This window comes from Doryrhamphus excisus, linkage group LG21, assembly GCF_037039965.1.
Source record: "Doryrhamphus excisus strain RoL-2023G ecotype Guam linkage group LG21, RoL_Dexc_Guam_v1.1, whole genome shotgun sequence".
Lineage (NCBI taxonomy): Eukaryota > Metazoa > Chordata > Actinopteri > Syngnathiformes > Syngnathidae > Doryrhamphus > Doryrhamphus excisus.
Genome location: NC_136377.1, coordinates 60,018 through 87,636, shown reverse-complemented (window position 1 = coordinate 87,636; position 27,619 = coordinate 60,018). Strand labels below are relative to the sequence as shown.

Genomic DNA, 27,619 nt, shown 5'->3' with positions numbered 1-27,619 from the left:
GTCGCCATTAGTTTCCGTTTGTTGATCTAGTTGTCAAGCGAGCAACTGTTTATTAACATTAAATATGAATAAAATATATACATCAATGAATATGATTTTATGTACGTCAATGGGTTGTTTAATCAAAGTTTATTATTGTCCTCTAATGATTTGATAATGACATCTATTTACAGTCAAGACAACACTTCAATCAAAATCTTAAAAGCATCAGCACAAGTTACGTTTACATTTATTACACAACTTTAGAACATTCAACAACAATCATGCAGGAATAAAATGAATCGCCTTCGAGTCTTGATAAGTCAGCATCCACTGAGGCGTCAACTTCGTCTTTTACAACAAAAAAACCTCTTGAGCTTATGATGGCAATAACAAATATCCAAATAGCAGACATATTACACTATTTTTGACGTATTTCAAAATGACCTCAATGACAAGGAAACTATTTCGGTCAGAACCGATTTAAAATACCTGCTGGACCTTCCAGTAAAGAAAAATAATTGAAGGCTACATCATCATTTAGAGCACATAACAGCACAATTGTGTGGTTCCAATTCTGCTTTTGATGCGTCGATGAAATTTGGAGGTTGATGACATGACAAGGTGTGAAGTACACCACAACTCTGCAATGACTCGGCTTGCCGGATGATGTCCACCTGTCGCTTCTCCGACGCTTGCTAACCACGGAAAGGGTCGTCATCTCTTTGGAAATATCAACATTGGCTACATCTGTGTTCCACGAATTCCAAAAAGAAGCCGGGGGTGCGTTGAGGCGCCACCACTACAACTTAATGCGATCTACGCAAAATGGCCAGAGGACATTTCACACGACCCTCGCCTTCGCTCCACAATCATACTACCTTTCATAGCACGGTGCTCTGGAAGTGCCGTTTCTTTGTTTTATGACACTAAACCTCCCGCGGTGGTGTCCCAAAATGAGATAATATTCTTTGGTAAAGGCGAGTGTCAACCGTCAGACAACACGACACATAAAGTGAGTACTTACATCTAACCATACACCAATAATCATGAAAATGACTAGTATTAATGTTACTACTGTACAACGACTGACACTTTAGTGCAACTAATTGAGCTGTTTCGATGTTGCTCTAATTATGGTCATGGAAGAATCGTTCAAAACTCGCGATTAAGTGAATTGGGACTCACGGGTGCTAATGTACACGAACTCGATGACTTACTCAACCCTGCTACTAATTAGGGAACACGGCACATGCCGGGCAAGTCGGGGGACGGGCTGAAACTGTGTTGGACCGAGGTAAACAGAGTACCCGGTTCATTTCAGTGGGCGCCTCTTAAGAACTCGAGTCATGACGATGACGATCAGGTTTCCCCTCACTAGCTTGAGTGCTTCTAAACACACGTAGTTTGCGTATAATGAACACGACTAGCAAACAGATTGGCTGAGTTTCCAACAAATATGATCATCATAAAAGTACTAATTATGTCATTGCATCGACTCAGCTGAAAAGAACACAAAAATAAATTAAAAACTAGTTTCCATGAAAACGAGTTTTTCTCCACCGTGGAGAAACAGCGCCCTCTGTCGGCATACTGAAACTCAACGGCAAATCACAAAGCTCAATCGGGCTTTCATAATACGTAGGAAGGACTTGTCAAAAGACAGAGCAGTTTTCTCGTGAAAGCAGATTTGTGTCTGGGACGGTGACTGTGGGTGCGATACGTCGTGCCCATGGCAACAAAGGGACGCCACTAGCCCTTTAGCAGGTGAGTGCGGGGTCACAGACATCCTTCTTGTTTACAGAGTGGGTGACACTTGCATGCATTAATAATTTAGACACAAAGTGGACGCGTGGAAAAAGTGCTACATGTAGCCACACTTGTGAACACCAAATCCCTGATAGTCTCACTTTCACATCATGCGACACTAAAAAAAAACCTTGTCCACCACCACAGCTGTGAGTGAGCACATCTGATTGGTGTTGCGTTCAAAGGATCCATTGACGTGGGAATCCTTGGTGTTGTGCATCAGGAATGTGCCACTCCCTGGCAATGACAGCGATGATAGAAGGCTGATAAAAACAGTGAGGAGGAATCCACCTCACTCTGGAGGACTCTTGTCCTTGCACAAGGGTTCACACAGGATGTCCTTGTGAGGGAGGGGGTACGGGAAGGCGGCCCCGCTACAACCGCCGCTGTATGTCAGTTTGTTGAGGCGGGAGAGGCCCTTGATGCTGCCGGGGGGTCGCCCAGGGCTCACTTTGTAGCCCGCGGCCCTGGTGGTGCCCAGTGGCCGGCCCGGGCTCGTCTTGAAACCGGCGGCTCTGGTGGTGCCGAGGGGGCGCCCTGTGCTGGTCCTGTAACCCGCCAGCTTAGTGGTGCCCAGCGGGCGCCCCCTCCGTCCTGTCTTCCCGGCGCCTTTGCTCTTCTTTTTGCCCTCGTCTCCTCCCACTGCTGCCGCCGCCACCTCTGGATCACCGCTTTTGACACCCGGGAGCTTCAAGGATAGCTGTGGGTCACCCCCGAGAACTTCCTGTCTCGGGCACACCATGGTCTTGTGGCTGGGAGCAGGTAGCGCCATGGGGGCCAGCGTCATCTGGAGTGACGGCGGAGGTGGGGGGGGGTAGAACTTGTTGGGCTGTGTGGTGCAAAGGTCAAAGTGAGTGGCCGGGTGATGGTTGTCCTCCGCCAGGCACGAAGGCCGTGCGTTCATGCAGAAGTCGCCGCTTGTCACCTGGCGCATCATCTTCTGTGTAAGACACACACATGTTATTTACTGCATAGACGGGTATGATCAATCAGTCATGATTTTAGGGCTGTCCGAGTTAACACCGCTTGCCTTGCTTACTGCTTGCTTACCAATTGTTTTGTGACACACGATGAACGTGTGCACGCCCTGTTTGACCCTCAGCCCACACCGTAGTTTGAGTAAAGGCAGCTGTGGATGTGGAGCCAAAAGCGGGAAAAATATTGATGAGAAATGGAGAAAGAAAAGGCTATTTGGATTGTTAAGTTTGGCTTCAAAGCCATGGCAGGTGGCCCTCTCCACAAGACCAAAGTTATTTGGATCTGTCGCCGGAAATTGACTTGTCACCAAGTACGTCGTCTGCCAATACTGCAATGAATGTATTTGTTATTGTCATTTAAACAGTGGTCCCTTGGCATGGTGTCCCAACTAACCAGTGTTTATCAAATGAGAGTCTACTCTTGGCTGATTTTTTTGCTTTGAAGTGTGAGCTGAAATTTGAGTCAGGGGCCACTAGTTACTAACGGGCATAGCCGAGGACAGCTATTTGGGGGCTTGTGTCCATGTGAGCTTGGCTGAAGACCAGCACGGATGTAAATAGCATTAGCATTAGGAAGGATCTACAACATTATAACCATCTTATGGATCTTACTTATGATGTATTGTGTAAAAGTAAGACAGGACCAACATGTCACAAAATGAATCCAGAGCCACAATCCACCAGCACGAGCCTGGAGAACAGATATCCACATTAGCCCTCCATAAGCTCATCACATCTCACCTTGATGCTTTCCCACATAGTATCAGCATGTGTTTATTTTATAATGTAATCATCAACAAATTGAGCCGTTGACTCGAGTCAAATGAATGGTTGTTTTTAAACAAGTTGGGTTTTTTTAATCCTCTGTGAATCTCGATGCATATTGAATCATTTACCACCAAAGAGATTCATATCCTTACTTACTATTAATAAAACGTCTTTCAATCGGCAATCAATTATTTTAATCGACTGACAGCCCTAATTGATTTAAAACAATTGATTACTTATCCTATGGCTAGGTAATGTAGCTATGACGGAAGACCGGCAGAGGTCGCTCTTGACTCATGCCCAACTAGCTTACTGCAGTAGAAACAGGGATTGCAGTTTTTAAAAAATCACTTTCGTTTTTGTACATTTTTAAACATGCACCCGTCCTCAGAGTGCGGGCAGGGCTGGAGCCTATCCCAGCCGACTCTAAGTAAGGCTGACACTGCATAGACGTCCCGGTGCATGCAAGATTCCAAATCATAAACACTAGTGCATGCATGGTTCCAAATCATAAACACTAGTGCACCATGTGGCCTCCGGGTGCATGGCTGATTCCAAGTCATAAACACACTTACACTGCATACTGCTAAAATAATGTGAATGGGGTCAGAATGCCAATAACAATAATAAGAGGCATTCTTTCAGAAATAAGATTAGCAACCAAAAAATAATGTTTGTCTTTATAAGGGCAACTTTGTTTTCAAAATGTTCGAAAAAAGCGTTTAAAAACTTTTGTAAATCAACCACCAACATGATTTTCTGGGATTTTAATATTTCAACATCATTTTCCATGACTTTCATAGCGAACAAAAACAATCATTAGATAAGGAAGAGAGGAGGTGTGTGCTACACGGTAAAGTAGTAGTGGCACACTCACTCGCTGGCATCTTTTCAAACATATCATTCATTAACAATAATGATACTCATTTCTTAGTAGCAGCCGGTGGAAGCCGTGGTTCTTATTTGGTGGACTTTTTGGTGCCCCACAAAGGCAACATTTGCTGTTAGCATGCAGGCTAACTCGGTCATGCCAATAGCCAACAAAGCGGACACCGTTTGTCCTGTTAACATTGTCCATATGAATAAAAGTAGTTACCTCTCCTAATTGTCGGCTGGCGTCGGCACAGAAAGAGTTAAGGAGCAAAAATCATCTTTCATCGCCTCAGAGCGCGAAATGATCCATTTTCACAAAGAAACCCTTTCATTCTGGCTAGCGGGCCGTCACCGCGTCGGACAGCCGACAAGCGAGCGTCAAGAAGATGCTAAACATTGGCCACAAATTGTGTTTTTTATTTTCTTTTTTTATCTCCGAGCCGCGAGGGTTTGGTTGAGAAAAGCCGCCATTTTCCATTAAAAATTCATAAGTGGCGAGAGCAGTTTGAGCATGCGCAGAGCGTCGATTATGAGGTATTTTCCTGCTTGCCTTTCCTTTGCCGGTAAAGATGTTTGCCGTCATTATTCTACATGTTTTTTTACCCCGATAAAACACAAAGACCTACATTCTCACAGTTTGGTTGCTGTATTAATTGATATTTGACTCAGTCAAGTATTGGTGCGAGGCAAATGGCACCACCCACTTCTAATGAATAATATACCAAGTACAGACTATTCAATAATGTAAAATGCAGTCAGCTAGATGGTGCAGCCACATCAATTCACACAAACGCCCATTTCCTCACCTCCATAATGATTTATTGACCGGTAAAAGTAAAAGCATCTTTTCTGCTGATGAAAAACGACATATTAAACCACAGACGGCTCAATGCTTCCTTCCTAGGACTTACTTTTACAGCTTGGAGGTAAAGCAAGCATCACCGGAAAGTCGAGTACACAGCAAAGAAAAGGAGGGCTACATAGAAAAAGCTGCAAAATGTAGGTGGGGATTTTTGTATGTAAAAAATGACTAAAATGTTCATGACACAAAGGACTCCTTTGCGTGCTTTGACTTTGTCCTTTACAAGACTTTGTATCGTCCTTTGCTTGTTGGCTGGTAGGAGTTTTGCTGTAACGAGAGGTTAGAAAGGTGATCAGTGAAAGCTTAAAGGATATTATGAAGACATAACAGTGGAACCTCGGTTAGCGTATGCCCCAATTAGCATGTTTTCCGCCACACGTCAAAAACGCATGCCAAAATGTTGCCTCAGTTAGCATAAACTGGTGTGCGTTCGAAAACAGAACATCCCTGTTAGCATCCTTAGCTACATCACCCGTCACTGAGGTCTGACTGACTCTCACAATCACAAAACACATTTTTATGGTTGTACAATTATACCTTTACGTGCATCAAACAATTGAAAATGGACAGCATGATGAATGAAAGGGATAAACAAACATACGTTGATCTTCACTGAAGATGCGACTCTTCCCAAAGACACAGTCTGGCAGCGAGATCCAAAAAGCTCCAGCAAGGGTTTCTATCCATGCTTTGAGCATGTAGTGACAGGTACATTCATGCTAACATGTCATACTTGTAGCATTTAGGGAACGTCCTTCCTCGGTGCAATGATTTCCCATAGCAACATAGAAAGGAACGCCAGGAACGCCACACCTAGCCTCCAAAACTAAAAGCTCCAACATGTAGTGGTACCTTTGGCTAGTGGCCTGAGGCATTGGGAGCCAGCGTGTGCTCAAGCTAGTAGCTAGTATCTAGCCGCTGTGGTGTGGCCAGGTGTCACTACACCACTAACGTAGTTCTTGGGCACAACAATGTGCTTCATATCAGCTCACGATTGTGGCTGGACAACAAGCTGGACTGGTCATGCAACACGGGGAAACTGTACAAGAAAGCTCAGAGCAGGATGTACTTCCTGAAGAGACAGAGCTTTCAACATCTGCAGGAAGCTCCTGTGGATGTTCTACCAGTCTGTGGATGCTGTGATGAAACTATGCTGTGGTGTTCTGGGGAGGGAGCACAATGAAAGCAGACCTCTCTAAGCTGGGGAAGCTGATCGAGCGGGCCAGCTCCGTGGTGGGCATGAAGCTGGACCTTCTGGCAACAGTGGCAGAGAGGAGGACCCTGAACAAGCTGCGGGTCATTCTGGACAATGCCAGCCACCCCCTGCACACTGTCACCAGCAGCCAGAGAAGCCTGTTCAGTGAGATGCTGCTGCTCCCCAAGTGCGGGACCGACAGACTGAAGAACTCCTTTGTCCCCCCAGAATGCATGTTGTCCTTTTCATTCATCATTTATATGCATGTTATCCCTTTCATTGATCATTTCTATACATGTTATCCCTTTCATTGATCATTTCTATACATTTATATGCATGTTATCCCTTTCGTTGATCATTTCTATACATTTATATGCATGTTATCCCTTTCATTGATCATTTCTATACATTTATATGCATGTTATCCCTTTCGTTGATCATTTCTATACATTTATATGCATGTTATCCCTTTCATTGATCATTTCTATACATTTATATGCATGTTATCTCTTTCATTGATCATTTCTATGTACAGTTTCTGTATGCATTTTGGTTAGGGTTGGATCACGTGGAAAGAATAAGGAAGGTTCCACTGTATGTGTATTGTATGTTAGTCACTTACTAGTCTGATGAGCTCCTCTTTGATAAGACGTGTGATCTCCGTTTTGGCTTTCTGCACAGCCAGTTCATTAGCACCTACAAGTAATGGCCATAGTGAAAATAAAGTGGAATCATTCATAAAACAAACATGTAGGACACTCGGAGCGTACTTTCTATTGCCAGGTAGATCTTGCGCTCTCCCTCTTTAGGCTCCTTGCCTGGAGGGAAATAGGTTCCTCTGATGGTGATGGCGGCTTCAGAGTATTCGCCAATCCTTTGCAGCGCTTCCTTGGACGTCACCTTCCAGCGTGCCGTCTGTGGAAGAGCACTTTCATGCTTTCATGCTTTCCGGCAGACATTGAAGGAACATGTGACGCGTATCTGACCTGCGGGAAGTCATTGATCTCCAGCTCCTCCTCATATCTCTTCACGGTCTCGGACTGTTCGGCCGCCTGCCGCTCCTCCTCCAGCTTCTCCACCGGGGTGTAGTTCAGCTTGGCATTGATCTTCTCTGCCAGCTGCTCGGCGATGGTTTTGGCTGACACAGAGGGGGACATGATCGTGCCGCCGCGTAGGATGGCGTTGGTGGCCTGTTGCATCACATCCTGGAGGTGCAGACAAACAAGTAATGTCTGGCCAACTGGAGGAAAGAGGCACGAGCAGCGCATTGTACCTGAGCTTCAGCTCCGAGGTTCTTCTGAGCATTGATCTTGAGAGCCAGCCGCTTGGCCATCTCCAGTTTCTGGATGTTCCCGGCAGACGTGGGGCCCAGCCCTGGCAGACCACCTGAGGCTGCAGCTGATGCGCCCACAGAGCCTGCAGCACTTGCCGCCGCACCAGGAGCGGTCAGGTCCTTCACCCTCTTCTTGGAGTTGAACATGCTCTCAATCTGCTCCTCAATCTGGAGGCAGAGGGCGTATGAATGGCAAACATAGATGAATAAAGACTTGACTCACATCCAGAGCTCCATCCTCATCATCTGAGTCCTGCAGGCCGAGTGCTGCCTTCTGCAGCTTCTTCCTCTCGTTGGCCAGGGCGTGTTCCGTCTCATCAAACTTAAAGCCCTTTCCAGAGAAGCCGCTGCTGCTCTTGATGGTCTTCCCCTCCTGCCAGATCGACAGATGAAGAAATGCAAGGATGCAGCTTCACAAGTTTGTTTTTTTTTTTTTTAAAAAAGGTCTTGTACCGCTCGCTGCTGGTCTTTGAAGGAGGCCCACAGCTGTTCCAGCTCAGCCGGGACAGGAGAGCCGGACAGCTCCAAAGCTTTGATGATGTCACCAGCGTAGCGGACCTGCTCCTCTGTGATGAATGTGTAGGCGTATCCCTGAAAAAGGCATCCCCGCCGTCAATGCAGCAATGATTCCAAAGCACAGCCAGTAGCAGGCTAGCACACCTTGTTGCCAGCTCTGCCTGTGCGTCCGGCCCTGTGGACGTAATCCTCATAGTGGTTGGGGCAGCTGTAGTTGACCACCAGGATGAGCTGCTTGACATCCAGGCCTCGGGCCGCCACGGAGGTGGCCACCATCAGCCGACATGCGCCGTTCTTGAAGTCGTTAATGATGCTGTCTCTGTCGTACTGGTCGATACCTGCGAAGACCACGAGCGCTTACTGGACACACTGACTGGATGGAAGCGTTCTCCTCTGGGGACCTACCTCCATGCAGGGACATGCAAGGGTATGAAGCTTTCATTAGGTCTTTGAGGAGACCGTCAGCATGCTCCTGTTTGTCCACAAAGATGATGACTGAGCCCTTCTCCTGATAGTGGCCCAAGATCTCCAGGAGCTTCAGGAACTTTTTGTCCTCCTCAATCACGAGCTACAGGAAGAAATATTAAACATGGTCATCATCAGCCATATTTTACTTCATTTACAGCATGCTTAGCAGCAAGAAGGGACACACTACCATTCCAGGAAGAAACAAAGTGAACTAGCCATGAATTAGTCAGCAACATGAATAATGCATGAATCAATGCAAGAATATACAATAAACAACTAATTCAATAATGCATGAATCAATGCAGATGGAACATATAATGAATGAACAAATGTCATGTATTCAATAATAAATGAAGACAGAAAAAACATAAAATGAATGAATGAATAAACAGACTTATCAATAATGGATGAATCGATGCAGAAATAAATACTGACAAACATATACTGAACAGAGAATAATGTATTCAATATCAAATGAATGAAATCCGAGCATAAACATACATAATGCATGACTAAATAATGAGTACATGAATAAGACTGAATGCAGGAATAACAAATGACAGCGTCCATCCCATACTTTTACTCCACACATTCATTCATCAAAGCTGGGGGTGTATCTGTGTGGAAGCTTGGATACAGGGGGCAGGGTCGGGTACACTGCCACCTCGCCATGGGTTTCCTCCCACATTCTAAAAACATTTGAAAGTGCACCAAACATGATCTCTTCCATTTGGGCACTTGTGTCATCTCCTGATTTTGCCGTCTAAGATGTATAAAATACGTCTTTGGGGCGAAGCTTTCTGATTGTAAAGAAGGTATAAATACATCTTTGGGTTAGTCCACAGCACAATGTGGTTTGTGCGCACACCATGGCAGACGAGAGAGTCCAAAGAGTGCAGAATGTGGCTTTCACAGAACCAAAGGAAGACTTACCACATGCTGTTCCACATCAGAGCAGACCACGCTGCGACCTCCCACCTGGATCTCAAGGGGCTTAGCCAGGATCCTACGAGCCAGGGCTTCCATGGCTCTGGGAAAGGTGGCGGAGAACATCACCGTCTGCCGGTCAGGACGAACATTGTCCACAATACGCATTACCTGGAGAAGGAGGCAGATCCATATTTACCTGTGAGAAGCTCCAAAAATCATGGAAATGCAAGCATGCTCGGAACGGTATGGTGCCCACCTGCGGCTCAAAGCCCATATCAAACATCCTGTCAGCTTCATCCAGCACCACGTACGTCGCTCTGCGCAGGTTGGTGACGCGACCTGGAGCATCAATGAAACTGTTAAGACGGATCACACACAATTTTCTTCAAAAGACATGAAGCTAATGTAGCAAAGACGCAAGACTACACAATATTCATTCTTCCTGACTCTTGATAAACATTCTGGACTACTTTTAGGTGGCCTGATCATTTTTGCTTTGGTGATCTCTTGCGTACCATCTGACAGGCATGGGTGGGACCTGTAAAAGTCAGAAAACAGCCTCAAGATACAAAACAAGAGAGGGATGGAGTCCCATCAAGCACTTTTCACCTAAAAGGGAAACATATTACAGATTACCTCGTATGTGTGGAAACAACACAAGCACCTTTAAAGGTGCACATTTCTACATATGCATTTACAATACCGGACAGCCCTCACATTAAGTCACTTTGGCTTTCAGATGGCACCAGGTCCACAAACCTGCACTGGCCCTGGTCTCCAGTCTTGTAGGCCGTCAGATAACGTCAGCATTACGCACACTACAGTAAACACAAATATGTGCACTGGAGGCTTTAGTGTGCTCCTTCCTCCCATCATATGTATTCCCTACATCACAGTACGCTGCAACCCTGGCCCGACTCCAACCTAAATAAATGCCTAAATAAATGATGTAACACCCCTACAGTCATCCTTACCCCATATTGGAAATAGAATCAGAGACAATAAGACGTATTTGAAATCAATAAGAGTTCAATAAATGTCTTCTGGACATTTTACCTTCACAGAAGACATGACTGTTGCCAAAGTCATCGTGTGGCAGCAAGATCAACAAGGACACCATGAGGAGTGTTTGCTTTAAGGGCCACTATTAATCAGGATAGACAGGAATCAAGTTAGGGTACATGAGGAGAAGTGTTTGGTTTAAGGGCCACTATTTATCAGGATAGACAGGAATCAAGTTAGGGTACGTAAGGAGAAGTGCACACATCAAACCTCCAGGCATGACAAGGTGCCAGTCTACATTGCAAAGAAATCTTTATGTCCGAGCGAGCACTCACCACTATTGGCACCCAGCATGTCAATCATTCTTCCCGGTGTGCACACAATGATCTCAGCTCCTCGTTTCAGCTCGGCGATCTGGCGGCAAAGGAGGCAATGTTACTGTGGTTCCGTTTGCTTGGGCCATGTAGTCAAAGGTTTACCTGCTCACTGATACCCGTGCCTCCATAAACACACACCACCCTGAGGCCCAGCGACTTGGAGAACTTCTTGCACTCTTTGGTGATCTGCAGAGCCAGCTCTCTGGTGGGCGTCATGATGACGGCTGAAGTACAGGAAGTACATTTAGTAAAACAAGTCCAGGTCAGAAGATGATCCAGTGCTTACAGATGGGTCCTTCAGATTCCTCCAGGGGCCTCTGGTCCATGATGTGTCGAAACATTGGGAGGAGGAAGGCAATGGTTTTGCCGCTGCCCGTCTTGGCGATGCCAATGAGGTCTCTACCTGACATTATGGCGGGTATGGCTTGGGCCTGAATGGGGGTGGGCTTCTCGTAGTTGTGCCTGGGATGTGGAGATTAGCAAATCAGCCGATGACCTAACCTCACCTTCCTTATTACCACTCACTTCTTCAGGGCATTGAGGATCTTCATGGACACACCACACTGCACCCAGGTCCTGATGGGTTTGGGACAGCCCTTCCCCTTCACCGTGATGCCCTCCAGCTCCGACCGGTACATGTTGACTTCTGGGATGGATGATACACGTTACAACTGAGGTTTTCTTTTCCTTTTTTCTTTTTATTTTATTTCCTGACCTTCTGTGGTCATCCTGGCCAGCTCGGGCACCTCAACATAGAAGTTTTTGCGGTAGGGCTCGTACTGGATCTTGCCATGGTCCACGGGCTCCAGGACTTTCCTCTGTTTGGTCTGGAAGCCTGTGAGAGCCGTCTGTAGGTCTACCTCCTCCTCCTCTGATGAGTACTGTCCCAGACATCAAGGGAGTTACATCCCTACATACGTGTTACCAAACACACACACGTGCGCCGCAATTTTTGGGAAATGAGTTGGTGGTGGCCAGCACATAGAGGACATAAGGTATCAGAGGGGTTGCAACACAGAGGTCTGTTGTACTTAGGGAGCAAGTCATTCCTGACACCCATGTGTGTGCCGCTCTCCCTACGTTGACCATAGGTAGCTTTTACATGGTGTGGCGGGAGAAGCGTGAGACGCTGCCCGCCATGGCAGGGCAAGGTGCATTCATGTCAGATACACTATGCTGTACGTTGCTCGCCACGGCGGGAGCCACTGCCGTAGCCAGGACATGTACATGATGTACAATACATGCACCTCCCACTTGCTCCTGCCACCTAGCTGCGTGCGCACACAAGATAATTAGCATCTCCCTTTTCTTCCTGTCTGCAGGTGTGAACATCCATGCAGGCCACGTGCATGTCTCTTGTGATTCCCCCCATTTTTACACATATGTCGGGATGGAACTCCCCGGATTATTCTTGAGCTTTTCAATGAAATGATGGAGTGTCAAAAATACCTCCATTGCATCCTGGTCGTTCTCCATCAGCTCCCCCTTCTTCTTATGAGTGTGAGGCCCTTTTTTAGTTTTGACAACTGTCACAACTTTGGTGACCACCATTGCTCCCTTCTGTTATGACAAATTAAATACATCAACCACCCAGAAGACAAGCAAGCGTCCACAAACGTCGTCTTCTACCCACCTTGTCGTTTCCCTTCACGCCTCCCATGTTGAACTTCTTCACCTCCTGCTTGACCTCCTCCATGTAGGCGTCCAGGGGGTCGATGTCATCCTCCTCGTCCCGCTTCTCCGCAGGGGTCTCCTTCTCACCCCCATCCATCTCATCCTCCTTCTCCTCCTTCTCCCCGACGTCCCCTTTGCTGTCCACGTCTTCCTCGTCGTCCACTTCCATCAGGGCGGGCGTGTCTTCATCATCATCTGAAAGGAGTCAGCCGTGGCATTGCTAAAGCTAAACTAACATGTTGTTGCTGTTTTCTTCATCTTTGAATTGTTGCTCACCATCGTCATCCTCCAGGCTCCACTTCTTGCCCTGCTTCATCTCCTCTAGCTCCTTCTTGATCTCACCGATGTTCTCAATGGCCTTCTTCCTTTGTTCCTCCCGCCACTTCTCCACCCGCTCCTTCCTCTTTCTCATCTCCTCCTCCAGCCTGTTCTGGTCAAAATCCTGCTGCTTGAACACACAAGCAACAAATCAACTCCATAGTCTTTATTGTCACACAGGAATCTCTCACCCCTTCACAGCTTCTTCCAAAATGTCTTCATTCAATACATCTTGTGCTGTTTGGTGGTTGAAGTCAGTCAGAACACAGGCATAGTGCGCTGTGGGCCTAAACAAAGCGAAACGAAGCCTTTTCTAGCACAAACATGGCTAAATGAAGTCAGATAAAGTCAAAGACCTTGCCATGATATGCAGTATTCTACAACGGTCACTAGGTGTCACTAATGTTACTGTAATGTTGGGTGAGACACAGAAGCATCGGACTTGACCGCCAGAACACCAGGCAATCTCACACAATCACTAACAAAAATCCCTCAAGAAAACACGGCTTACTGTTGCGGCCATTAGCCACAGCAAACTGAAACTCAACTCTGAACCCTGACATCACTTCCTGTCAGCATGCCACTCTAACTCACTAATAAATGTGAAAAAGCTTATTTACAAGGTGGTAAACAGGTTTTCTATGTCTTATTTTCTCTTGTTATGACTACTATATTAGGTCATAGGTGTGTGAAGGCAACTATAGGGTTGCTATTTCTTGTAAAAACAGAAAGCATACTCAGAAGGTGGTAAAAAGGTTTTCTATGCTCCAACTATGGATATATTCCATTTGTTAATAAGTAATCCTTCTTGCTGGAAACTGACTCGTCAGGGTTGGGTCTGGAACCAATGAACCACCAGAAACTGCAACATGTGTGTAATTGTAGCTCTTTCAGGGTACCTGTCTGGGTTGACTATTCACAACTTACATCCTCAACTTTCTCCTCTTCCTTCTCCTCTTTAACCTTCTTCTTGTCAGACAGGAGATCAGGGTTGTCTTTCTCTTTGCTTTTTGGCCTGTCAGGAAGAGACAAGTCAAAATTGATGCAAATGCTTTGACACAAGAAACTGAAGAGTAGATATTATTGGGAGGAATGCTCACTTTTCATCCGTCTTTCTGCTCTTGCTGGGGCTGGCAGAGCGGGACCTCTTGGTTTGGCTCTTGCTGCCTGATTTCTTCCTGTCGGGGCTTCTGGACCTCCTCCGCTCCCTGCTCCTGGAACGCCTGGAGGGAGAGGAGAAAATAAGTATTCACTCAGGAATCATCAGACATCATCCAGTCAACACTGAAATAGTGTCAATTCATCACATAAGATGTCCTCGCCTGGCTCTCTTTCGGTCTCTGGAGCGGGACCTGCGTCGATCCCGGCTTCGTGATCGCTCCCTCCGGCTTCGGTCGTCTTTCTTGGAGCGTTTGTCCGGGGAGCGACTCTTTGAGCGGCTACCAGAACGCCCCCGGGACGATGACCGTTTCCTGTAGTGTCTCCACAAATTAAAACATAAGGACTTCACTGGTGAATGATTATCAAATGGTGACGACTCATATTGATCAGGGAAGTAATCTATGACGACGGCGTTGTGTTGAAATAATACTTGAAGGGCTAAAGCTAACATGCTAATGTTAGCCTTCGAAGTAACTCCGTTTAGCAGCCACGTGACTATTTCAAGTCAAATGTCGCAGACGATAACATCATTAGATAGGCTAGCTATTTGTACGTACCTTGACTCTCGCCCCATTGTAATCACGTAAAGTAAAGTAGTAAAAGATTTCAAGTGAGTTCACAATGTTGACGTTGCTTTGCATGGACCGCAGCGCCTTTGACCTTTTTACTTTCTGTCGAAATGTGGCACCTGTCCCGGAGTGCGCCCCTTTTGGTGAGGAGGTCTTCGTACTTCTTTTCATTGACTGAAACAGGTGTGGCCAGAAGGAAAATAGTTTGTAAAGCAACATACGTACATATGCATTTAGTATATATACGTATATATACGTATGTGTGTGTGCTGTGATCAATGGAAGCATTAATTGTGCTGAAGGAGAATGTGGGGCCATCTGTGGGTGAGCTCAAGCTGAAAGCAACTTGGCTTCTGCAACAGGACCATGGTCCAAAACACAGCAAAGTCCACCAAAGTGAATGAAGACTTTGGAGAGGCCCGGTCAAAGTCCTGAGCTGAATCCATGCTGTGGCATGACCATCAAAAGGCCTTGATACTGGAAAAGCTAATGGTAATGGTTTTTATTTGAACATGCACACAATTTACAATGGACTGCATCACAAAGTACAAATCACCCTTTCACATATCACTGGGAGGAGGAAGAAGCAAAGCTTATTTAATCCTACCCTCCATCCTATTGCAGTAGAAGTAGTAGTCACTTCCTGTATTCTGCCCCCCCCCCCCCCCCCCGACATAGAAAGTAACAAGGTAATGTAACATTTACAAGTTACAGTTAGAAATAGTAATCATATTCAATCATAATAAATGACAATAAAATAGTATAAGAAGGAAATAAGTACATGAGAAGAGGAGTTCAGGACTCTTTGTATTTTGCCAACATCAACTGCCTGTGTGGTTTCTTGAAGTGGCTCATTCTGATGCATTGTTGTCGTTCTGTCGAACTCCAACTCCAACACACCCCTCAATAAATGGCTTGTCCCCCCAAATCAACATTTCATCCGTGATTTTATCCGCCTGTGCGGCGCTGGACAGCACCAAGTTGCATCAAGCCACACCAAGTTGGCACGGCGTAGGCGCGGAACAGGGCAGGTGCGCCGCGCCTGGTCTACAAAAATAGAGCCCATTGTCACACCACTGATATACGTAAGAGAGCAGTACTGCCCCTGCAAGGGTGGAACCTGAGAATAGGATATAGATCATATACTTCCCAGTTTGAATCTTCTTCCTCCGGCTCTTCCAGTGGATGGACTGAAGCCCCAGCGCCATCAGACTTCACTAAATTACTTCACTAAAGACTGAAAGTACAGAAAGGTGTGTTCAACTGATTTCTTCTTGGGTTAAACACTCTCAAATGTTTCATTTTGCATTTTACTTTGTACTTCCATTTGACCAAATATCGTCTGTTTATTGACATGGCATCAATGCATACTGACAGTCAACAGAAGGTTAGAGGTAGGAATGCATGCATATATGTGCTGGTAGGTGGTTGGCATTCTACCTTGGAGATTTATTGTTGACGTAGTGTCTGGCAGTTGAGATAATGATGAGCTGTGATGTTTGCACATGTTTTGGTCATGTTTTAGTGCAAAAGTGGAGCAAATGCACATGGAGCAATACTCAGTGCGTCATTTGAGGGTTGCTTTTGGAGGTCTATATAAAGGCCCAAAAAGGCCAGCATTGTCAGTCCGGTGAATGGCATCATGCCACATCTATCACGTCAACAACGTCCCGGGCCCCGGGTACGGTGGAGACTGATTTGAGCTCCAGCCATGTAGTCGGCATATGGCCATTCCCATCCCGCCATCAGAAAGGCGCATGAATGCCACAACACTAAGGCTCTGTTGACGATAGACCGTGTCCGGGGTGAGAGAGAGCAGCGACTCCTGGCCTGGATCGCTACATCCAGTCACGGCATGGGAAACACCCGGCCGGAACAACACCCAGATTGGCAGTAAATTAGGTTTCGGTTTTGAAATTATTCTTGAAACATTAGATTTTTGTTTCTGTGTGCCTAAACAAATTCATATGAGGAAAAGCCACTTTAAGGCTTCAAACTCACAACAACATAGTCTCAAAGTTTCTATTGACTGTCAGATTTGATGTCATTTGAATAAATGACACTTAGGTGGAAAAGGGGCTCATGTCTCCAATGACAACATGAAATTGAAGCTTCATAGGGGATCCTTCAGGGACCAGAGAGCGCTCCGTCATGGTCTAACTGCTGTTAGACCACGAGCATGGTCCTCGTTATGGAGTCAGTGAACTACCAAGATAATTGATCTTTAGCATTCAGGTTGTCGTCTTCTTCAGAGGACTGTGATCTGCTCCTCCTCCTCATCTGCATGATGCTGGCCGTGTGTCTGCAAAGCATCACAACACACTCCTTAGTCAATAAACAATCAAGTGCGTGCGAGGGGGGTCACATGACCAAGAGGTTATACCAGGAAAATCAGGCCGTGGTGGATGATGAACTCGCGAGTCAGTTTGAGCAAGTCAGCATTCAAACTGTGAAAGAGCGTGGGAACCAGGACCAGGGCCAGGTTGTGGGCCGACATCTTGTTGACTTGAGAGAATGTCTGAACCCTGACATGAACCACGCACACCGTTGAGGGGGGGGGCACCATTCCAAGTACCTTCCATATAATACTTACATGTAAAAGTGTCCAAACAAGGCGTCCACCGTCACACGCCTGTCAACAGGCAGTTGCCGTATTAACCGGCGGTAGGCCGAAAACCTTTCCCGCTCATCTGAGATCACTGACACACAAAACACCTCATTGAGTAGCACGGCAAGTACTACTACACAGTACAGTACTACGTACACAGTACTATGGACTGACCTGCAGCATGTATCCAGTCCTCCCTTTCCCTCTCAGGGAAGAGTGCTTCCTGCTGGCGGATGTATTGTTTGAGGGCAGCAGCAACGTCCAAAACGCCTTGTTCACCTGGATCAAGAGAAGCGGAGCTTGGAAAATTCACCAAGGCCTCCACCAGTTGTGACACTTTGGAGGCCAAGCCACAGCGCCGGTACACGCCTTCCACCTTCAGACCTGAAAAAGCACCCACAACAAATGTCTTCATCCCTTGAAACGAAAAGATGAGACGTGTGGATGTGAAGAAGACCCAAAAGATTGTTGTGACCGTAATCTTGGATGTGGCTGATGCAACGTTCCACGGCCAGTGGCACTGAGCCTGTCACTTTAAGGTCCACCAGGGGGTAGAGGTGTTGATGTTCTGAAGAGTTCTGATTGGCCAGTGCATCCTGCAGGAGGTGGTACCAGCTACGGCAGCTGTAGTGTTCTTCAAAGTGCAGGGAAACATGCCTGCTGACACCCAAGTGTCACATCATATCAGACAAAAAGACATCACAACGTGTGCGACATGCACACACACACCTGTCTCCGGTTACCATGGTGATCACGTCTCCAGATGGCTCAATCTCTGTAACAATTATTGATGACCTCGTCGTTAACGTGTGTTGCTGGATGCAGGTAAATATGTGAGGGAAGCGTTACCGTGGTGACTGAGCGCGCTCAGTTCCATCTGTAGAGTCTGCTTGGAGCGTTTGTGAGCACGGTGAATGCTCACTCCGCCATCCCAAAGCAACAACCAGGCATCGGGATCATTAGAGGCTGCGCCCACCTCCACAACACACACTTTACTAACCGCCAAAGCCCCGCACACCTCTGCATAGGACACTCCCCCTGGCAGAATCACCTTCAGACAAAAAGATGTCGGCTGTCACCGCCTGAAACATCGAAGATAGACGAGACTACAGGCCCGTCTTCATTGGTGCAAGGCATGTCTGACACCCCTCATGGGCTTTGGGTTCTTTCAGACGCTGGTGGTCTGACATCAAGGGGTACTGGAAATCTTGTCAGGAGCCTTGGAAGGTCTCACCTTCAGGATGTGGACCAGGTGCGTCAGGAGCTCATCCTCGCTTTCAGCCAGACAAACGATCTGGTTGTCTACCGTGACCAACTCAAACTGAAAGGTTGGCCTGCAGGCAGAAAGGCTTCTTAGTGCTCCACTGGTTCTTGTGTCTCACATTGCTCATGTCCCAGTATATTTACCCATCTTTACGGAAAATTGACAAAACTTCTCGCAAGTCGAGGACATCACATGCCGCAGAGTCAGTTTCTAAAGAAAAGAGGAAACGATCTTCTTCCAGTTTGCCGTGGAGCTCCTCCTCTTCATCTCCTGCACACACGACGCAAATCATGACAATCCAGTCCAGTAAAAACATCAGCAAAAGACTTTGTATTTGATATATTCATATATATATATATATATATATATACGTATATATATAGTATAAATAAAGCCAGGCTTTGTGCTCAAGATGCAACTTCCCAAACAGAGCTAAACGGCCACAATGGTGGTTCAGCTTACTTTGTCAAGTCTGCTTTTCGCCTTTGTGTTCAGTGTCGTTCACATAAAAGATGGCGATTGATTGATCTGATATTGATGACATGGTCTTTGATTTGTGTTGCGCTTTTCCACCTCCTTTTGACAATTTTAGCAGGGTTTTATCAGTGTCTTGCCCAAGGACACTTCCACACGATGACAGGAGGAAGGAGGATCAAAGCACTCTAACATCTGAGCCATACCATGAGTACTCATGCAAGGACTACTGTGACATGTACTGCACCTTTGCCTGGCCTAATGAATATTTCATATTGCATTTTATTCCTGATGCGTGGCTCAACAAGTGAGCAAATGTGGTGTATTCCCTCAGCTTCAGATCTAGAACTAATAGAGAATTTCATCAGGGAATGCTAGCAGACCTCACAGACCCTAACCCGTCATAGGGCTGCTCCAATTATTCTTCTCCCACGTCCACCAATACCAAGGTTCTCAATACACGGTGACACCATCCCCCAGTGAGTTACACAGTGAAACAGCCCATTTGAACTGAAGGTCTGGATATAACCTGGTGGGGACCGGGTGGGGACCAGGTTTTGAGTTTAGCTTTAAGTTACCATGGCAACCATACAGCTGCTTTAAAAGAGAGGCACACATCTTGATAACACATAAAACCACTTCTCAGTACACCCACAGGGGATTGGCTCGTACCTGAGGTGGCGGAGTCAGCTCGCCTGTATCCTATTTTGGGAAGGTAAGGCGGAACCTCTGTTTGAAAAATGAAAAACATGCTAGCAATGAGGATAACGAATAATCTTTTCAGGATATTTTAGGGTTGTGTGTTTCACCTGTGTACTGGTTGAGCTTAAGTATCTCTGCCTGCAGAGCTTGCCCCGCCCTCTCAGCCAGCTGGATGGGGGACGAGCTGTGAGGATCTGATTGACACACCTGCAGAAAGGCAGTGATTTTACGCCAAACGTGTGTGTGTGTGTGTGTGTGTATATATATATATACTATATATGATATATATTAGCACGCATGCCACACAGCTGGGAGACCCAAGTTCGATTCCACCCTCGGCCATCTCTGTGTGGAGTTTGCATGTTCTCCCCGTGCGTGGTGGTCTTTCTCCGGGTACTCCGGTTTCCTCCCCCATTCCAAAAACATGCTAGGTTAATTGCCCCCTCCAAATTGTCCATAGGTATGAATGTGAGTGTGAATGGTTGTTTGTCTAAATGTGCCCTGGGATTGGCTGGCCACCAGTCCAGGGTGGACCCCGCCTGTCCCCCAAGACAGCTGAGATAGGCTCCAGCACGCCGCAAGCCTCATGAGGATAAGCGGTAGAAAATGAATGAATGTGTATGCGTGGATGACCTTTGTCCCTGAGCAGATCAGTGACACGGTTTCCTGGACATCGCTGCCACAAATGACCTCCCGCAGCCTCTGAAAGAAGACACGAGTGATCAGGATGGATAGATGGTCACATGGTCAGTGACCATGCTCATGTGACAGCCACACCTGCTGCATCAGACCAGAAGAGGACGCCAGCGCATGGACTCGTCGGTAGCACCCCCTGCTGTACTTATCCTGGATAAACTTTGACCTGCGCTCATCCGAAGACTCTGGACTTATCTGCTCTGCGGGGGGCACCAGCGGGGCCCACACCTGATTGGCCAGCCTGTTACCGTAGGTAACAAAGAGCTGTGAGGGAGGAGGGTTTCTAGGTCATCGGTCTGACAACAATAGCATGGTGGGTTCTGTGAGCCCCCCTCACCTGTATGAGTGGTTCTGTCCAGACTTTGTTGTCCATCTTCAGACTACGGACCTTGGAAAGGGTGCTGCCAAGAGCTCGATGGTGGCCTGCAAAAAGAAGACTCGCATTAGCTAGTCAGCATTCAAAAAGCAGAAGGCTGGATGAGGGCGTGGTCACCTGCACAGCTGTGACAGATGACGAGCAGCAAATTGACCGACGCCCATTCGGGGTTGGCAGCGCCGCAGTCGGCGCACTGTTGATTGGAGGGATTTTTCCATAAACGCGTGGCCACCTGGCTGCAGGACAGAGCGCTGCAGATTGACGAGGACAGGCCCTCTAACCAGATAGACAGATCCTTTGACGAATCAACAGACAGGCTGGGGGAAGGGGTGGAGCCCCGGTCAAACATAGCAGAACGTTGTTACAGAAAGGAGGATGGATGGGTCAGTACTTGATTGTCCTGAAGGGCGTGGTCAGGGTGAATGAGTGTTTCCCGGTGGGCCTGACCGTGGCCAGGTTCAGAGGAACGCTGTAGGAAGCCACACCCAGCTGGAAGCCATCTTTGTTGGGGTAAATCCAGAGGTCATGGCCCCAGACTGCAGCGTAGAAACGACTCTTAGGATCCTTGATGTTGATCGGCCCGTGCAGGTCTGGCGCAGCAGGACTTGCTTGTCCCCGAGATGCCAACAGAGACTGGATCCAACCATCTTGAACATCTGTGACACAAAGCACCAACAACACCTGATATTGATGCGTCGCTGTCACATGACAGCCAGAGTCCAATGGGATTTATCCGTAAGAAAGCAGTAGAAAAGAACTACTATCTCACCATCGCTGTGAGCCATGAAGTCGTAATGTTTCTTCTTGAAGTAAACCGAAAACCTTCTCTTGTCTAGTTTCTTCACATTGGTCATACTCGACACGTGAAAGAGAACCTCGCTGAAGTGGTCCTGTGGAACAAAACACAACCAGTCCTCCGACACACACGTGTGCACACCGTGACATACTTACTGTTCGTTTTTTCCACAGTGACATCAACTGCCCATCAAAAGTCACCCAAAAGACATAATGCCTGAAAAACACCACATTCATGATCTTTATCTCATCTATCTATCCATCTATCTATCTATCCATCTGTCAATCGTCTATCTAGAGCATGCTGTCATTTCACTCTGGCCCTTTAATAAGAATTATGGGATGATGGAAAGTTGAGTGTTGGAGTTCTGTGGCACGACGTTGCTGTGTCTCTCGATCTCGCCTCTCTTCTGTCTGCACCACCCATTGTCTTCCGCGTCCTGATTGGCTGTAGGCCACAGGCAATCTCCTTCCTGTCTTTTTGTGTTGTGGTTAGCAAACCAGGTAACTGTGAGCTGCTTGCTAACCGGCTGTTAGGGGCCATTAATCTTCAGTTCAAGGGGGAGGACGATGGCAGGAGCAATATGTTTTAAGAAGGATACAAAAATGCTACAGCCAAGTGGCGCCCGGGTGAAGAAGTACGGTCAGAGGAGTGAAATGCATGTGAGTGACTTAAATATTCATTTCTTGTGTCCGACCTCGGAAGTTGATGATGAAAATTCAAAGGAATGTTTGAGTGTGTTTCGAGAAATGTAAGGCCAAGTTCAAGCCTGTCTGAGAAAAGTGTATAAAATGTATGGTGAGGGCTTTTACAGACTTAAAACACATAGAATCATTGTAAAAAAAAAAAGTTGGCTACTTGGCTGCTTAAATTTCAGTTATCGCAGGCCTTCACAATAAACAATAAATTAAAAAATGGAGATCTGTGAAGCATACAAGCATATTCAAGAGTCAAAGTGCATGTTGAGTACAATAAATGTCCACATGTTGGCAGGTCTGCACAAACAATGAAAGTACTCACACACCCCCCCACACCCCGACCCACGATTTGAGAAGCACTGATCTCGAGAAAGAGGATGAACATACTTGAAGCCCTTCCAAGTGTCCAGCCAGCTTGCTCGGGCCACAGCACTTTGTGGGAGGGCATGTGTGCCGTAGCCTTTCTTCCTTGACACTCGAATTGTTGCAACACTGCATCACAATAGCACAACATCACAAAGAGAACCCATCCGTCCATCCATCTTCTAATAAGATGTAATAAGGAGCTTATTATGGGGAAGGTGAGCTGGAGTCTATCCCAGCCAAGTTAGTGTGAGAGGACTGGTGATCGTATGGCAATGGACACGGGACTACTACCAGAGGGCTTTATATGGCGGCCATATCATCACGTTGCTACAGACATGGGACACGCAATGCGTGATGAAGATGGGGACTTCCACATGCCACCTTGGCCCCCACTTTGTGGCCATATGCAAGACTCCAACCATACTTGAGAACTGCACTGTTACTCATTATTGTCTGCAGAGACCATTCTTTGTGTCGCTTCTGGCCAGCAGCCAATCACAGGACACATATGCCAACAATTTACACGTCATCCACTCCACAAAGCCATCAGTTGTGTCTGTTTTGTACCTTGGAGTCTTTGGTTTGGAATACTTCTTGGTCTTGGCTGATTGGCCGGCATGCAAAGGAGGTGGCGGTGCTGGGCGAGTTTGTATGACGCTCACTGATGGACGAGAAGTGACACTGGACAGAAGCATGAGTGGATGAGTGGATAAGCGTGGTCATAGAAGAAGTACTGCTCAGCAAACTACTGCATGCATACTTGCTACCGTTGAGCAGGCCGTGTGTCGGGCCATCTCTCATTTGTTGGTTAGCATCAGAGGAAGATTCCAAACATTCCTCCTCATCAGATGAATCCGAGTCACCGTCATCATCCCAACTTTCCAACACAGTAATGTAGAGACCCTCCTCCTCTTCTTCTGCAGTGTCGGTGTGGGCAGAAGGAAAGCGGAAGCAATCATTTGGAAAGTGTCAACTTGCATGTTGTCCAAGAGCAGCGTACCTTGTCCAGAACGTGCAGCATTTCCATCTGCTGGTGGTGATGGCTCCACAACAAGCACATCTGGACCAGAGGAACAAAGGGTTTCTCACAAAGGGTGAGGTTGTCAACCAAAATGTGATTCTGTCGTTTTACTTGCATACTTCAATGCCAACGTGTGCAATGACAGTATGGCCGGCTGGGGTGTGATTGGGAAGAACAACCTCCACAATCTGAACCCGTGCGGTGTGATGTTATTGGACTTCTGTGTGAACCGCAGTTTGTCCATAACTAATATCGTGTTCGAACATAGAGATGTCCATATGTGCACTTGGCACCAGGACACCTTAGGACGCAGGTTTATGATGGACTTTGTAGTCTACATCCGCATGTTCTGGAAACATATCAACTCCGAATGGCCTGTGTTCTGTGCCGCCATTGCTGAGGCAGGCGAACGGAACTGGTGGTCGCCCTTTTCAAGAAGGGTGACCGGAGGTCAACTATAGGAGGATCACACAGCCTCCCTGGAAAAGTCTATTCCAGGGGGTCGGAGAGAAGGGAATGACTGTTAGTTAGTGTGGGTTTCGTCCCAGTCATGGAACATTGGACAGGAGGAGGAGCCTGGTTGGCGTTCCCAGCAGTAAGTTGAGCCTGTTTCTGGTGAACGTTGCCCTCTGCCAAACCATTTTCATGGGCAGAAGTTCTATGCACAGCCAAGGCATCCAGGGTGTACAGTTTGGGGGCCTTTAGATCTCATCTCTGTTATTTGTAGACAATGTGGTCCTGATGGCCTCTTCAGGCTGTGACCTTCAGTGTTTACTGGGACGGTTTGCATCTGAGTGTGCAGCTCCTGGGATGAGTCTCAGCACCTCCAAATCCAAGGCCATGGTTCCCAATCGGAAAAGGGTTGAGGAATGAGGTCCTAACCAGGTGGAGGAGTTCAAGTATGTAGGTGTAGGTGTAAGTAGGTGGCTCGGGCATCTCGTGAGGATGCCTTCCTGGTGAGGTGTTCCGGGCATGCCCAGCCAGGAGAAGGTCCTGGGGAAGACCTAGGACATGCTGGAGAGATTACGTCTCACAGCTGGCCTGGGAACACCTCATTGTCCTCCCGGTGGAGCTGGAGGAGGTGGTCAGGGGCTGGCAAATCTGGGCTTCCCTAGTGAGACTACTTCCCTCGCCACCCGGACCCAGATAGGTGCAGGAGAACTAAATGGAATGCGTTAGGTGGATTGATCAAGGTAATCATCAATAAGTAAACCGATGTACGACTCACCTGTGATACTTTTCAAAGCAGGCAGGTGTGGAGCGGAGTGAGTGTCTGGGTTAGCCACGTTGCTAAGCATAGCGGCTAAGCTGTGTATGCTCGTCATTGAGCTAATGTTGGTTGACGATGCAATAGCAGGATTAGCGATCATGCTAGCAGCTCCTGCTAAACTTGGTATGTGACTAGCAATGCTGCCGGTCATGCTCTCTATGGAGGGAGGAGATGATGGAGCGGCCACGTTTGGTGGCCTGTTGCGGTCACTGGCGGGAGCGACCGCAGCGTCCAAAGTTAGCGCACCAGCAACACCTTCCGATGTCTGGAGGCACAGTGGTCCAGTGAGAGGACAGCCATCTTCATCTGGAAGGGATGGAGTTGGTGACATCATCATCATTCCCTCACACTCAGTTGGATGAGTAAAAATGATAGTTAGCAGTCGACATGTGGATGCGTGTTAGTGGCCTAACAATCTGCTTTCAAATCAAAACCAGTTTTCAAACCAGTTTGGCAGAAACCATCAGCAGTCGCGTCAATTTGACTTTTACACTTTCCTCACCAGCCGTCCACCAGCTCCATGGACATCCCAGAATATTCTACTGTGGTTTGTGGGACTTATACCTGTCCTCAGTGGAACTCCATTGTCAGCGTATTGTCCAATCAAATCTCTGGAAGTCAAGAACACGTCTCAGCCGTCTTCATCACAAGGACGCGTTCTTTGCTTAGACGCTAAAGGACTTACCTGTCCGAAGAAGAGGCGCAGCCTAAGCCGTCACGTGAATAACGAGCTCGTGGCTTGGGCACGGGCGGGGGTGGGGTCATCTGATGCAGAAAACATGTTTGTGGACTTATTGTTAAAGGGGACCTATGATGCTTTTTCCACTTTTCTGACCTAGAACTGTAGTACCAATGTAGTATTCTGCTGTTAAACCATTCTGACCTAGAACTGTAGTACCAATGTAGCATTCTGCTGTCAAACCATTCTGACCTAGAACTGTAGTACCAATGTAGTATTCTGGTGGTAAACCATTCTGACCTAGAACTGTAGTACCAATGTAGTATTCTGCTGTCAAACCATTCTGACCTAGAACTGTAGTACCAATGTAGTATTCTGCTGTTAAACCATTCTGACCTATAACTGTAGTACCAATGTAGTATTCTGGTGTTAAACCATTCTGACCTATAACTGTAGTACCAATGTAGTATTCCGGTGTTAAACTATTCTGACCTATAACTGTAGTACCAATGTAGTATTCTGTTGTTAAACCATTCTGACCTATAACTGTAGTACCAATGTAGTATTCTGCTGTTAAACCATTCTGACCGATAACCGTAGTACCAATGTAGTATTCTTCTGTTAAACTATTCTGACCTATAACTGTAGTACCAATGTAGTATTCTGCTGTTAAAGCATTCTGACCTATAACAGTAGTACCAATGTAGTATTCCGGTGTTAAACCATTGTCCCCTGTTTATGTTGCTAGCAAAGGCTCGTAAGGGAAAGCCACATTTGTTTCCAGTTCCTAAATACGCCCCCACCAGGCACGGGTGGTTGGAGTTCCTGATTCCCTACCAGCAAAAAAAATGCATTTTCATCTGTCAACGCCATTTCCCACTGGACTGTTTAGTGAACATGGGCCACTATGCAGCTGGACTAGCCCACAAACTTGCTGAAGCCCTACGCCTTCCCAACGTTACCAACTACTTGTGCCCGAAGTTTGCCTCGTTAGGAATTGTAAACAAATGTAGCTTTGCCTTGCACCTGAAGAAACACTTCCTGGGAGACATGGACACATGTAAGACCATAACCATGAACCATAGTAAGACCATGAACACAGAAGCAGACCTTGGGTGGGTGCAGACAGTGTATCTGGCCTACAGCCACGCCCATATAAGAAACTGCGCCTATTTGTGACATCACACACCTCCAGTTTTACCATGCCTTTTGAAAGCAAACGTTTTGAGCCATCCCAAACTTCTTTCAGGGCTCACTTCCAAATACGCAAACCTCATTACCTTTGGCACCTTTGGCACCAACCTTTGGCATGGTTTAACACCAGAATACAACATTCCAACCACATTTATAGGTCAGAAGAGTGGGAAAAGCATCATAGGTCCCCTTTAACGTGCCAGTAATGTGTGTGTGTGTGTGTGTGTGCGGGTGTGTGTGTGTGGGTGTGTGGGTGAATTGAGTGTAAAATGGAGACAGGAATACAAGTGCCATCAGATGAAAGGAGAAATGTGAAATATGAAAGACACAATCTTCTTACCTTGTTTGTTGTAAAATCCACCTGTCTACTGTCACCTGTGGACTGTAGAAGGTTCGGAGGACAGGTGCGATCAGGTGCAGACGTCGTCCAACCTGCTCTGTCAGTGTGGTTTTCACACAACCAGTTTTTACCCACTCACGTCATTGTGAGTGGGTAAAATTGTTGGCATTTATTGGCTCCGCCAAGCGCAGCGTGAAGGTTATGTTGTTGCTGTTTGTGTTCAAAATAAGGTGAAAAGTTCTTCTTCTGTTACATCTTGGGGACTACTATACTGTAACTACATTATGTAGTAATGCTAGGGCTGTCAATCCATTCAAATATTTG

At 46.9% G+C, this 27,619-nt stretch overlaps 3 protein-coding genes across 11 annotated transcripts; all 3 read right to left on the bottom strand.

Moving 5' to 3' along the window:
- Positions 1-113: 113 nt before the first annotated feature.
- LOC131138554 (UPF0461 protein C5orf24 homolog) lies at positions 114-5,059 on the bottom strand. 2 transcript variants are annotated; one of them, XM_058087556.2, is made up of 2 exons: positions 4,630-5,059; positions 114-2,728 (listed from the first exon to the last, which is right to left on the bottom strand). In XM_058087556.2, exon 2 carries the CDS (start codon positions 2,723-2,725, stop codon positions 2,081-2,083), a length of 645 nt encoding a protein of 214 aa, XP_057943539.2. In that variant the 5' UTR covers positions 2,726-2,728; positions 4,630-5,059; the 3' UTR covers positions 114-2,080. The 2 variants fall into 2 exon arrangements, with proteins under 2 accessions (XP_057943539.2, XP_057943540.2); XM_058087557.2 differs by having other exon boundaries at positions 114-2,725.
- Positions 5,060-5,203: 144 nt separating this feature from the next.
- Positions 5,204-14,910, bottom strand: ddx46 (DEAD (Asp-Glu-Ala-Asp) box polypeptide 46). 2 transcript variants are annotated; one of them, XM_058087553.2, is made up of 23 exons: positions 14,800-14,910; positions 14,404-14,562; positions 14,182-14,304; positions 14,009-14,096; positions 13,040-13,211; positions 12,723-12,958; positions 12,539-12,649; positions 11,805-11,970; positions 11,615-11,735; positions 11,376-11,551; positions 11,192-11,313; positions 11,048-11,126; positions 9,967-10,049; positions 9,714-9,878; positions 8,718-8,880; positions 8,457-8,650; positions 8,250-8,387; positions 8,020-8,169; positions 7,737-7,964; positions 7,450-7,668; positions 7,234-7,378; positions 7,086-7,159; positions 5,204-5,535 (listed from the first exon to the last, which is right to left on the bottom strand). In XM_058087553.2, exons 1-23 carry the CDS (start codon positions 14,814-14,816, stop codon positions 5,488-5,490), a joined length of 3,177 nt encoding a protein of 1,058 aa, XP_057943536.2. In that variant the 5' UTR covers positions 14,817-14,910; the 3' UTR covers positions 5,204-5,487. The 2 variants fall into 2 exon arrangements, with proteins under 2 accessions (XP_057943536.2, XP_057943537.2); XM_058087554.2 differs by having other exon boundaries at positions 13,040-13,208.
- A 390-nt stretch (positions 14,911-15,300) lies between these two features.
- LOC131138781 (arf-GAP with Rho-GAP domain, ANK repeat and PH domain-containing protein 1) lies at positions 15,301-27,392 on the bottom strand. Of its 7 annotated transcripts, none has more exons than XM_078787709.1 (26): positions 27,296-27,392; positions 25,768-25,847; positions 25,647-25,693; positions 25,041-25,388; positions 23,792-23,851; positions 23,552-23,708; positions 23,359-23,472; positions 22,813-22,917; positions 21,883-21,943; positions 21,701-21,821; positions 21,323-21,587; positions 21,049-21,248; positions 20,893-20,978; positions 20,637-20,819; positions 20,493-20,561; positions 19,967-20,066; positions 19,830-19,886; positions 18,827-18,953; positions 18,654-18,753; positions 18,269-18,470; positions 18,149-18,194; positions 17,895-18,079; positions 17,594-17,803; positions 17,405-17,510; positions 17,195-17,336; positions 15,301-17,113 (listed from the first exon to the last, which is right to left on the bottom strand). In XM_078787709.1, the coding sequence occupies exons 2-26, from the start codon at positions 25,845-25,847 to the stop codon at positions 17,060-17,062; spliced, it is 3,225 nt and encodes a 1,074-aa protein (XP_078643835.1). In that variant the 5' UTR covers positions 27,296-27,392; the 3' UTR covers positions 15,301-17,059. The 7 variants fall into 7 exon arrangements, with proteins under 7 accessions (XP_078643835.1, XP_057943993.2, XP_078643834.1 ...); XM_058088010.2 differs by lacking the exon at positions 27,296-27,392 and adding an exon at positions 26,951-27,026; XM_078787708.1 differs by lacking the exon at positions 27,296-27,392 and adding an exon at positions 26,951-27,025 and having other exon boundaries at positions 17,895-18,076.
- Positions 27,393-27,619: the final 227 nt, after the last annotated feature.

What these genes read in the sequence shown, in the direction of transcription:
- LOC131138554 (XM_058087556.2), bottom strand. Translation starts at nt 2,725, where the DNA reads ATGATGCGCCAGGTGACAAGCGGCGACTTCTGCATGAACGCACGGCCT.
- ddx46 (XM_058087553.2), bottom strand. An exon ending in TCAAAGACCAGCAGCGAGCG is followed by an intron (nt 8,170 to 8,249) that starts GTACAAGACCTT and finishes TCGATCTGGCAG; the next exon opens with GAGGGGAAGACCATCAAGAG. An exon ending in GATCTACCTGGCAATAGAAA is followed by an intron (nt 7,160 to 7,233) that starts GTACGCTCCGAG and finishes CATTACTTGTAG; the next exon opens with GTGCTAATGAACTGGCTGTG.
- LOC131138781 (XM_058088010.2), bottom strand. An exon ending in TGGAGTTCCACTGAGGACAG is followed by an intron (nt 25,389 to 25,646) that starts GTATAAGTCCCA and finishes CATCCCTTCCAG; the next exon opens with ATGAAGATGGCTGTCCTCTC. An exon ending in TTGTTTGGACACTTTTACAT is followed by an intron (nt 17,337 to 17,404) that starts GTAAGTATTATA and finishes GGTTCATGTCAG; the next exon opens with GGTTCAGACATTCTCTCAAG.